Here is a 12100-nt window from a genome sequence, read left to right as displayed (position 1 = left end):
GTAGTAGGTTCCATGGAGATCCTATTCCAATTGAAAAAACAACTTTCTGACGCTTCAAAACTTTTGTCCGCTATCTAGGATCCGTCATATGGATCTAACTTAATTTCAAATCCATCTTCTTTTTGATTCCAACTTCATTCTTACAAATTAGAAGTGGTCATGTGATACATAATTTCGATATAGATATTTTGAAGGAAAATTAATGGCTAACCCCGCACATTGATATCTGAAATCGTTTCAATTATCTCAACATTTGAAGATACTAATAAATGATAGAAAAATGAAATGAATGAGTACGGTACCTATACATTGAATAATCAAGTGTTAGTGAACACTAACACTAGCTTCTACACACAAATTTAACACTTTAAGCAAAAGAAAAATGTGTCATAGCAACTGCTATCACAAGTAGTATTATTAATTACGTGTATTTTACAGACAGGCAGACAGACGTTAACGGAAGAGAGTTAATATAGAACTTATAAATTAATGTTGTGTATTTATTATTCAGCTGAGATCATGTGTCGGCGCATAAAGTTTGTCTGTCTGACAGTCTGTGTGATATCTCCCAAATAGCATAAGCTTTTTTAAGTTACAGAAATAGCATGCAATTAATTCCAGCTGACTGGAATGATAAAATAAAAAAAAATATTTTTCATGCTCTTTCAATGTTACTTTTATACCCTGAAAAAGGACGAAGGAGTGAGTCAATTTTGTTGTCCAAAGGTAAAACGGTTCGAAGAATTCATGTTCAAAATTTGAAGCTGATTGGTCAATTCTCTCTAAAGTTCTTGTCGAACATACAAACAGAAAGAAAACGTTAAAAGTGAGAATTCGCTAATGCACGTTCTAAATCACTAATTACTAAAAATAACGCAGCATCGGTACATAATGTTGAAAGAGTTGGGAAGAGAGTGGTCACAATTGGGCCAATCATCAAAATTAAATGTGGGTAATGGAGATTTTTAAGATATGTTCATGTTAACTCCATCAAAAGAACAACCTGAATAGAAATTGACTATTCAAAACTATCCATTATTCTAGTGGAGAATAACTTTTCAAACTGTGTTTTTCTTAGTTCAACTACTTTTCTTTGTTTAATCTACTGAATTGACATCACTTAATTGAAACACAACTATTTCAAATGGAAGAAATGCAAGATCCTTTTAATCATTGGTTGAAAATGAATGGTAATTGCAGTTTCTCTCACCTCATCGATCATATTACTCAGCATGGCCAATAGTTGAGAATAGCAGTCAACCTGAGTATGAACTGAAGATAAAGAGAGATAGGGATCTTTCAACGCTTCCTTTTCTAATTCAACTACTTTATCCCTGTATGGTTCAAGGACTGTCTGAAGGCCAAAGCAAAATGCTTGTAGATAAAGACCATTTAAGACTCTCCCACTGCTATCTGTAAAAGAATAATTTTCTATTACTATAATTTAATTTTGTTAGAGAACATATTTCTATTAATTGGCAAGATTGGATCCAAGTTTGTAGTAGACTGTAAAGGATTATTCTGAGAAGAAGAATAAAGATAATTTCAATTTCAATCAGAAGTCAATCATTTATAATCATGTGTTGGTGATATGATATCTAGTTATCCTATACTTGGATAATAAAAATACATAATAATTAATTCTAGAATGAACGAGTAAGGAATGATAATAATGAGAATCAACTTACCCATGTCATTCATTATATCAACTTCAAATGTAGGACTGGCATACTTTTTTATGAAATTTTCAATTTTCTTGTATGTGCCACCAATGTGTAAAATTCTTTTAAGAAGAGCTTTTTCTGATGGATGAAGGACCTTCCCCAATTCGACTGCCTGAAACATATTTAATAGCTGTCATACGCTACATTTCATATAGACTTACTTCAGAGCATAATAATTAACAGTTGACAAAGAAGGATGAGGATCTATTAAATATTTGGGAGCGAAAGGTTTTGAGAAAGATATTTGGCCAGTATAATATGTTAATGGTGAATGGCGGATACGATCAAATCAAGAGCTGCGTGATCTATACCAGAAATGTCAAATTGTTGACGAGATAAAACTGAGGCGTTTGAGTTGGCTGGGACACGTTGAGAGGATGAGTGACTCAAGAGTTTTAAAAAGGGCCTTCAGGAACAATCCAGGAGGGAGAAGGCTGAGAGGACGTCCGAGAAAGCGTTGGCTGGAGGATGTTGAGGACGACATTAGGAAGCTGGGTGTCAGGGGATGGAGACGTAAGGCTGCCGATAGAGACGAATGGAGAGGCGTTTTGAAGGAGGTCAAGGCTCTGAATGAGCTTGTAGCGCCAAGGAGTAAGTACGTATAATTAACAGTTACAATGACAGTTAAAAAATACAAGAGACGAGACCAGAAAAATAGGGCATTGAGAGAACATATTCTAGCTTGCAATTGGAAGGCATGGGAGAATTTCAAATACAGTACAGAACCAAAAATTATATGATGGAGTTATCAAAGTTCAACATTCACAGACAGATCTCCTCCCAAGTACTCCATGCGTTTCTTACTAAAATAACATTACATGTATGAAAATACTCCTCAATGAAATTTATCTATTAAATATAGATATTTTCACTAACCAAAATCAAGATCCATTCAACTATTGAAAGAGTTCTTCCATGATGAATAAAATGACCTATTATGCAACTGTATTTCTAGTAGTGTAACTCTAGTGGGATGGAAACAAAATAAAAACTAAATGGAATCAATTATCAATTTTTATTTTTAAATTTCTCTTACAGAAATAATTATTGCATCAGTTGTTTTTTACAATAAAAGTGAATGGTAAAATTGAAGCAAAACTTCTATCAAGAGGCTCAATTTTGTTATGAGCAAATCGGGAGTCTGGATGACAGCTGCAGCAAGGGAGTGGCTACTACATATTGCGATATTGGTAGATCAAAGCTCTGATGATGTAGCTGATATTTTGAAGGGAAGTAACCAGATAGTCATTTTCAAATCGATAAGTTACCATCGAGAAGTGAAATGCTAGTTTCAAAGTTACAGTTGATTTTAGTATAAGACAGGAAATGAATAATCCCAATTTTTGCCAAGAAAATGTTACAGTTGGGAAGTATATTTTCAAAAGCCATACCTCACAAGGTGTGGATACATAAAAGTCGTGAGACTTAGTCCCAGTTGAGATTTTATAACATTATGATGGGAATTTATGTTTAATGTATTAGGACGAAGCTGAATAATGTTCTGAATGTGCATTGAAGAGACAATGCCAGATTTAGTTTGTGTTTGTGAACGTTGGCTTGAACCTCATGGAAGTGAATCTTACTTGAAACTAAATGAATTGATACTCTTTAGTATAAATTGCGGGACTCGATTTGGAAATGGAGGAAAATAATATGATGAACTTGGCTCAGAAATTCCCTTCAAGTTGGACGATATTGAGAGGAGATTTATGGTGAGCTATAGATAGATAAAGAATAGATTAGAATAGAGAAGATAGATAAAGAATTTATTTTCGCTCAACACAATATACAAATCAAATAAACAGATTTATACAGAAAACATTCAATTCATTCATATTCTAAACATATAAATAAAATTTCAAAAATTCTATAGGCATAGCCGAAGCCGTCAGCCAGAGTTGATAGCTTATCTTCTTTCGCTTCCTACTTTAATTTTAGTGAAGTAACCTACTAGTACAGAGTGTCCACTGAATCAGGCTCAGAAAATTCCCGTATATTTCACGTTTTTCCCGGTTTTCCTCACTGGTGAAAATACATGATAAATATGGGGGGGAGGGTTATGGTGTTACTCAGAAGGGGGTAAATTTGGAAAAATATAATTGACCGAACGTAGTGAGGTCTATGTTTTAACTCGGATTTTCTTTTGTCTGTCTGTATGTAACGCGATTACGGCCAAACTGCTGACAAGTGGATTATTCATTGCATGCATTACACAGATGTCTACTAAATTTGTATTTCTATAAGGATTTCAATATTTTTTATGATGCGTGCCCATCAGTATCAATATTCTCACATTTGAAAAACAAATTTAATAGGTGATTGAAAATAAAACAAAAAATGATTAAATTAACTAAAACATGCTGAAGAAATTATAATATTCTTCATCGAAAACAATTAATTTTAAAATTGTTGAGAAACATTTTTATCAGATGGAAAGATTACCACGGAACTGGATAAATAATTATCATAATATAAGATACAAATTCAAACGTGAACTGAGTTTATTAACATAAGTGAGTTTTTGATCTTGGAGAAAACAAATAACAGTTTTTAAGAGTAAATTATATTTCAACTGTGAATTATGATTCAACTGAATCAACTAGAACAGGTGACATCAGATACTTGTGAATGAAAACTGCGTAAGGTATACTGTTCAAAGAACTACTAGTATTCTTAACAATTTCAAAAGTGCACAATTATGTTTCTCATCAAAATTTATCACCATTATACGATTAGAACTATTTCGAATTATATAAAAGAGGCAATTTAGAAGAAAAAACGAAACTTCCTAACCTGCCCTTTACAACCTTATAGTCCAGTCACTACCGGTATATACATTGGTATTTTTTTTAATTGTAGTTCTGATTTTTCAATATATTGTTTGGATACATTAGAGAAGTCTAGAACCAATTTTTCATGCTAAATTTCCATTATCTTCCAATTGCAAAATTTAAATGTATAATTCAAAATCCGTCTGGGCGTAATTTTGTGCTCTTCAACCTGAGACCAGAGAGCGCACAAGATTACCCCTAAAGGGATTTTGAATTATACATTTGAATTGTGGCAATCAGAAGATATTGTTGATTGAAAACTAAAATTCATTAAAATTTATTATTTTGTTGAAATTTTACTCGTTTTTGTAACTTTTGTAACACATTAGATATAGAGAGCTCAAAGTGATTTCATTTTATTCAGAATTTTATAATTTGAAAAAAGGCGAGAGCAAATTTAACTGTCCGACGACTGGATTTGGAGGAAATAAGCCTAAAACTAGAAAATGAATCGAAAATACGAAGTGTTTGGGCCATTCTGTATCTAGCACAAGGAAATTTTGCATGCAAGAAATGATTCTGGACTTCTCTTATGTATCCAAACAATATATTGAAAAATCAGAGCTACAATATTATATTGAAAGCACACTTCCTTTTTCATGTCTATATTGACTGGACTATTAAACTGAACATTTTAGGTTCTGAAAAACATAGCCTATGTGTGATTTTATTTACTATCAATAATTTCAACATCGATAATACCTACACTAGATACGGAACTATACTTCAAATTGATATAAGGGTATTTCCATACATGCCGAATCGAACCTCGAACAGCGTAGGGAATCGTACAATCCGCCGTGCAGCGAGCATTAGCCATATGTTTCATAATGTTAACACTCAGCTGTTAAACAACCGCCGCGCAGTTCTCCGAACCGTTCGTCGTCCCACTAGCCACTCTTTTAACCATTCTCCATGCCGTTCGCCGAACGCTGAACTTTTCAACCAATCAGAGCCCTCGATTAAAATTCGCCGAGCAGCTTGCGATCCAATTTTGGCTACCCATCACAAGTAGAAAACATATGAATACTTTCGCGAACATTAATACAGTACAGGCCTCTTTTCACAATCTTTATTTTAAACAATTCATTGTCATGAATAATACATTTATAGGAATCGATAAACAATGTTTAATGCAAATAGAATAATTTCTGAAAAATAATTGATTGGATAAATTTCAATATTAAAATATTGTTGATCAAGAACTCAGTATCATGACAATTATTTCCTTTTAAAATTATGATCATTTTAGAATTTTTAAACTAATAATTAATTTCACCAACTAACCATAAGTTGACTGGAATAGATTCTGTAATTTCCATATCCTATTTTTTTAAATAAATACTACAGCATAATATACAAACTAACTCACAAAAGTGACTCCTTTATAAAAATATTTTCCACATGCCATCGGTTTTTGTTGGTAAGAACATTGATCATTGTTATATCACGAAAAAGTGGGTAGAGTTGAATAATTTCCCCCAAAAAGGTGTCTGGTTTGGTCTATGTTTTGGCAACCCAAAAAAAACTTACTTAGATGGATAGGACCTTTTTAAGCTCACCAATCTATACTATAATAAAGTAAAGAACTGGCTTATATTAGTACGGGATAGAAAACTAATGTTTGACGCATCATCACGTCTGAACTACTGGACTGATCAACTTGAAATTTTGCTTATAGATTCTTAATTAACCGAGGATGGTTATAGGCCTGTTTTGAATTCTTCAAATTTTCATTAAGCCAAGTTTTCAATTTGTCAAGTTTTAAAATGGACCCTTGCAGAGCACGGGTTACCTGGCTAGTCAATAATAAAGTTTTGATCAAGGAATAAGGGAGTGCTATTTCCATCAATTTGCAACATTCAGAACAGTACTGAACTGTACTCTGCACGACACTCCACAGCGTTTTCGGTCGACTGTACAGTGCGTCAGTGACTTCACTTAATGACTTAAATGAGGAAGGGGCTGAAAAAATTATAATTGAATAAAAATATCATAGAGATTTACAACTTATTGATGCAAATATAAACACATCAAAGAATGTGTTCTCGCATTGCGCGTACATAATATTAAAAACAAAAACATTAAGCAGATGGAAACAGTTTATCCAATATGTTGCTTATTTGAAATGACCCTGATTAAAATTCGCCGAGCAGCTTGCGATCCAATTTTGGCTACCCATCACAAGTAGAAAACATATGAATACTTTCGCGAACATTAATACAGTACAGGCCTCTTTTCACAATCTTTATTTTAAACAATTCATTGTCATGAATAATACATTTATAGGAATCGATAAACAATGTTTAATGCAAATAGAATAATTTCTGAAAAATAATTGATTGGATAAATTTCAATATTAAAATATTGTTGATCAAGAACTCAGTATCATGACAATTATTTCCTTTTAAAATTATGATCATTTTAGAATTTTTAAACTAATAATTAATTTCACCAACTAACCATAAGTTGACTGGAATAGATTCTGTAATTTCCATATCCTATTTTTTAAATAAATACTACAGCATAATATACAAACTAACTCACAAAAGTGACTCCTTTATAAAAATATTTTCCACATGCCATCGGTTTTTGTTGGTAAGAACATTGATCATTGTTATATCACGAAAAAGTGGGTAGAGTTGAATAATTTCCCCCAAAAAGGTGTCTGGTTGGTCTATGTTTTGGCAACCCAAAAAAAACTTACTTAGATGGATAGGACCTTTTTAAGCTCACCAATCTATACTATAATAAAGTAAAGAACTGGCTTATATTAGTACGGGATAGAAAACTAATGTTTGACGCATCATCACGTCTGAACTACTGGACTGATCAACTTGAAATTTTGCTTATAGATTCTTAATTAACCGAGGATGGTTATAGGCCTGTTTTGAATTCTTCAAATTTTCATTAAGCCAAGTTTTCAATTTGTCAAGTTTTAAAATGGACACTTGCAGAGCACGGGTTACCTGGCTAGTCAATAATAAAGTTTTGATCAAGGAATAAGGGAGTGCTATTTCCATCAATTTGCAACATTCAGAACAGTACTGAACTGTACTCTGCACGACACTCCACAGCGTTTTCGGTCGACTGTACAGTGCGTCAGTGACTTCACTTAATGACTTAAATGAGGAAGGGGCTGAAAAAATTATAATTGAATAAAAATATCATAGAGATTTACAACTTATTGATGCAAATATAAACACATCAAAGAATGTGTTCTCGCATTGCGCGTACATAATATTAAAAACAAAAACATTAAGCAGATGGGAACAGTTTATCCAATATGTTGCTTATTTGAAATGACCCTGATCAAAACTGGATAAGCAAGGTGGATAATATTATTTTTTGTGATAGGTTATTATAACTATTTCAAATACTTTTGTTACCAAATATATTATAATATTATCCTAGAGCCTGATTGATTGAATTCTCCAATTGGTTTTAATTTATTTAGTACCTATCGATTCAATGGATGATCAATTATTGATTCACAAGAAAGAAATGATAAGAGAATCCAAATCAAATAATATTCTTATCATGTTTAGAAAAAAATCAGTGATTGGAAAATTATTATGTCTTGAAATTATTTCAAATATCATTGACACTACGAAAACTGATTATTTGAAGCCGAAATTATTAAATCTACAGTACAGATGTTCATTATTAAAATTGAAAAAGATTCACCACTTGACAGCATTTTATTGTTTGAATTCGCGGAGCGGTTCGCTGCACGGCGCGCTGCGCAGTGAATTGCACGGTTCGCTGCGCTGTTCGAGGTTTGGTTTGGCATGAGTGGACATACCTTAGTAAAGAATATCGAAAGAAACCTCCTCGTTCCGATAGAACCTATCGATACACGGCACCGATAAAACGCCGTATCGATACACCAACCTGCATCATCCATCACTAATAAACCACTCATCCACTGGATAAATTTCAACTCTGTCCTTAATTAATATACAATTAGCTAGTTGACGGAAGTGTCAAAAAAATTCCCGTATCTCGACAAAATTCCCGTACAATTCCCGTACATTCCCCGCCCAAATGAAATTCACGTACAATTCCCGGATTTCCCGGGTTTCCCGCCGCGTGGACACTCTGTAGTAAACATTTTCCTTAACAGATAGCAATGGAACCTGCGATAAACAAAAGTGAAAAATGAAATCATAAATAAACCAGCCTTCTTGATTATTTTGGTACGGTATTCTACTATTTCTGCTAAACTGCATTTCCACCTAAAATGATAGGTACAACTATAGTCATCATAATTTGATTCTTATTGGTTTCAACACTCTAAACGGACACATGATGAAATTCTCTACTGAGTTTCTCGGATCATCTGACTTTCAAATTAATAATTAAATTCCTCTATGAGAATCTTCCTATATCTTAATGCTTCCTTTACATAACCAGCTAGGTATTTCCAGTTTTTCCATTTAAATAGTCGAGCACCGTCTCTTCAATGACCATCGGGCTCCCAAACCATTTGACTCTGATTTCAAATTCAAATTCAAATTTTATTCAATCCAATTCACAATATTTACAAATTATGAGAAAAAATAATACAGCTTAACAATATTAGAGTAATAAGTTAATATTTTATAAAGTACATAAAAGTCTAATTTATTAAACAAATAATAACATCAGACAAGAATTCGAACATGCTAAACCAGGACTAATTTGTGAATTTGGATAGAAAAATACTGCTTGCTGAGAGTACAAAACTCTACGTCTGCGAGCAGGAATGAATATCTGATAATTTATGAATTTATAGAGAAGTAGAAAAATATAAAAAGAAGAAAGAAAGAAAAATTAGCAACCAATCACTCACACATTCACACTAACCATGCTCACTCTCCAATTCCAGCTCATTTAGCCAATGCATAGCCACCATTATCAGAGTATTTTAACTAAGAAACCACATTGAATAAGGTCTCTAGATAGTCAGGCATAAGACCTCTAAGCCATCCAAGAACTTTTGTTTTAAAAACAAGTCGATTTTGTGTTCTCTTAATTTCAAGAGGAATATTGTTGAAAAACTTAGGGCCGAGAAATACAAACAATTTCTGGAAACAAGTGGTATACGATTTAGGAAGTCTTAGTAAATCAGATGTCACTCTCCTAGTTTGATAACTAGGAACATCCCTGAACAACGCATGACCACAGTTTCCAGACATAACATAAAACATATACAATACTTTGAAAACATAGATATATCTGAGAGGCAAGCATCTGAGCACTCTGAAAGATAGGAAAAGAATGTTCATATCTACCCTCCTTCTTGATGGCACGAACTATGGATTTTTGTATAGTTATTAAGGGCTTCAAGTGACTAATGTAAGTGGAGCCCCAACAATTTATACCGTAGCTGATTTTTGAATCGACAAGTGCAAAATATAGCTGCCTCAGGACACTCATAGGGAGAAATTTATTCAAAAAGTAGAACTTCCTCAGCATTAACAGCAGATGGCTTTTTATATTAGTAATATGATGAGACCAAGTGAGCTTTTCATCAACAATCACACCCAAATATTTTAATGAGTCAGTTTGACCAACCACCTCACAGTCACAGTCATCACTCGCACAGCTACCATGAAACTTCAGTGCAGAAGGCAATGTCCATGATGTTGATAGTGTAAACAGCATGTATTTTGTTTTTGAAAGATTGAGCTGAATCTTATTGTGTCTAAACCAGAGCAACAGCTTGTTCAAATCATCCTGCATTAATCTTACCAAATTGGGGCCATCCAGATCACAATATGCCAATGCAGTGTCATCTGCAAAAGATACAGGCATACCAGAGAACCTGAACGAATAGAGATCATTAATAAAAATGAGGAACAAGATTGGCCCAAGGACTGATCCCTGAGGTACACCACAGTCCACTACCTGAACCTCACTCTTCACACCTCCAATGTCTACATATTGTTGTCTGTCATTCAAATAGGACAAGAACCAGTCATGAGCCACGCCCCTGATGCCAGCATTATACAATTTATTTAACAAGATCGAATGGTTCACTGTGTCAAATGCCTTTTTTATATCTAGAAACAGTCCTGCGACACAGCGTGCTGGCCTGAAGTTGAGACCAGAGAAAACAACTGCCATAAACCTTTCAAGAGCCATTTCTGTATTCATACATTCACGAAAGCCAAATTGGTTACTATAGAAAAAATTACATGAATCAAGAAATTCTAGAAGTCTCCTTTTCATTATCTTCTCCAACAACTTTGAAAATATTGACAGCAGGGATATAGGTCTATAATTCAGATTTCAGATAGGACCTTACATTTCTCAATAAAATGATAAGTGTCTTCAACTTCCCTTTCATTGCACAGAGAGCACACATAGCTATTCTCCCCCCTGTCTACCCTGAAATTTAGTGGCAGGTGTGATCCTCTTGCTTTGAAAATTGTGCCCATAAAGCTTCTCTTATTCATATCACTGATATAATCTCGCTTTACTTGATCACCTATTCTCAGACTGTAGTACATGCGGTGGAATTGAGAGTTCGCGGCCCTCGTCCACCACTCTATCTGAATCTTATGCCGCAGTTTATTTACAACTTCATTGTATTTCACACCCTACAAATTCGGTCTAACTATCGGATCCACCCACTCTTCCCCACATTGATTGAATAAATCGTTCCACTCTCTCCACCATCCACTCTTCCTTTGTGCCATTAAGATAGTTATCTTTCTAGGGAATCTCGAATCATACATAGCAATTGTTTTCATTATATATTAGTAATTAATTTTCAAAGTCATCAGCCAAAGTTTGTCTCTCCCACTTTCCAGATATAAAATATAATTTGGGGTATTCTGAGGTATGCCAAACAATCTTTTGATAAAAAACCGGTTGAACCGTTTAATGTCCTCCCTCTCTTGGTAGCCCCAAACCTGGCCTGCATACGTTATTGTAGCTCTACTTACTGCCTCAAAAACTTTCCATTTCGTAATTATTGGCACTTTATCGGTACTAATCAATTTTCGCCAAAGACTATAAATTCCATACTTAGCTGTGGTAGTCTTACTAGAAAAATGAGTGGTTAAAGATAAGGAAGAAGTAAAATTAAGCCCCAGATATTTATATTCATTCACTACATCAATATTTTCCCCTCCTGAAAACAACAAATTTCGACTTTTCCTTGTTCAAGATGAGATTCCATCGATCACAGTATACTCTTAACCTGTTGATCGTTCCCTGCAGTCCGTTAATGCTATCAGAGAAAAATAACCAAGTCATCCGCATACAAGAGAGAGTTGATCTGGAATTTCTAACCATCAACCCTCCGCCTATAAATTCACATATCTCGTGTGTAAAGATGGAGAACAGAACAGGTGAGATCAAGCACCCCTGTTTTAAGCCGCATTCGAATTTCACATACTCTCACACCATATGGCTGATTATTACCATAATATACTCACACCATAATAATCTGATTATTACATACCAATGCCTTTGTAATATATAGTATTACAAATATATATAATATCTCGTGCTAAAATACCCCAATGGCAGCCTTCAATTTCAAGTACGAGC

General features: G+C 33.9%; 1 protein-coding gene across 1 annotated transcript in view; it reads right to left on the bottom strand.

Moving 5' to 3' along the window:
- The window catches only part of LOC111059552 (gamma-tubulin complex component 4), a 29672-nt gene that overhangs the window by 12846 nt on the left and 4726 nt on the right, over positions 1 to 12100 (bottom strand). Inside the window, exons 2-3 of the mRNA XM_022347190.2 lie at positions 1689 to 1836; positions 1211 to 1413 (exon numbers count right to left, since the gene is read on the bottom strand). Coding sequence (XP_022202882.2) covers positions 1211 to 1413; positions 1689 to 1836 — 351 coding nt within the window. The remainder of the gene's footprint in view (positions 1 to 1210; positions 1414 to 1688; positions 1837 to 12100) is intronic.

The sequence above is a fragment of the Nilaparvata lugens genome, chromosome 3 (genome assembly GCF_014356525.2).
Source record: "Nilaparvata lugens isolate BPH chromosome 3, ASM1435652v1, whole genome shotgun sequence".
NCBI lineage: Eukaryota > Metazoa > Arthropoda > Insecta > Hemiptera > Delphacidae > Nilaparvata > Nilaparvata lugens.
Note: the sequence above shows the minus strand (reverse complement) of the source record. Positions and strands in the feature narration are given on the sequence as shown.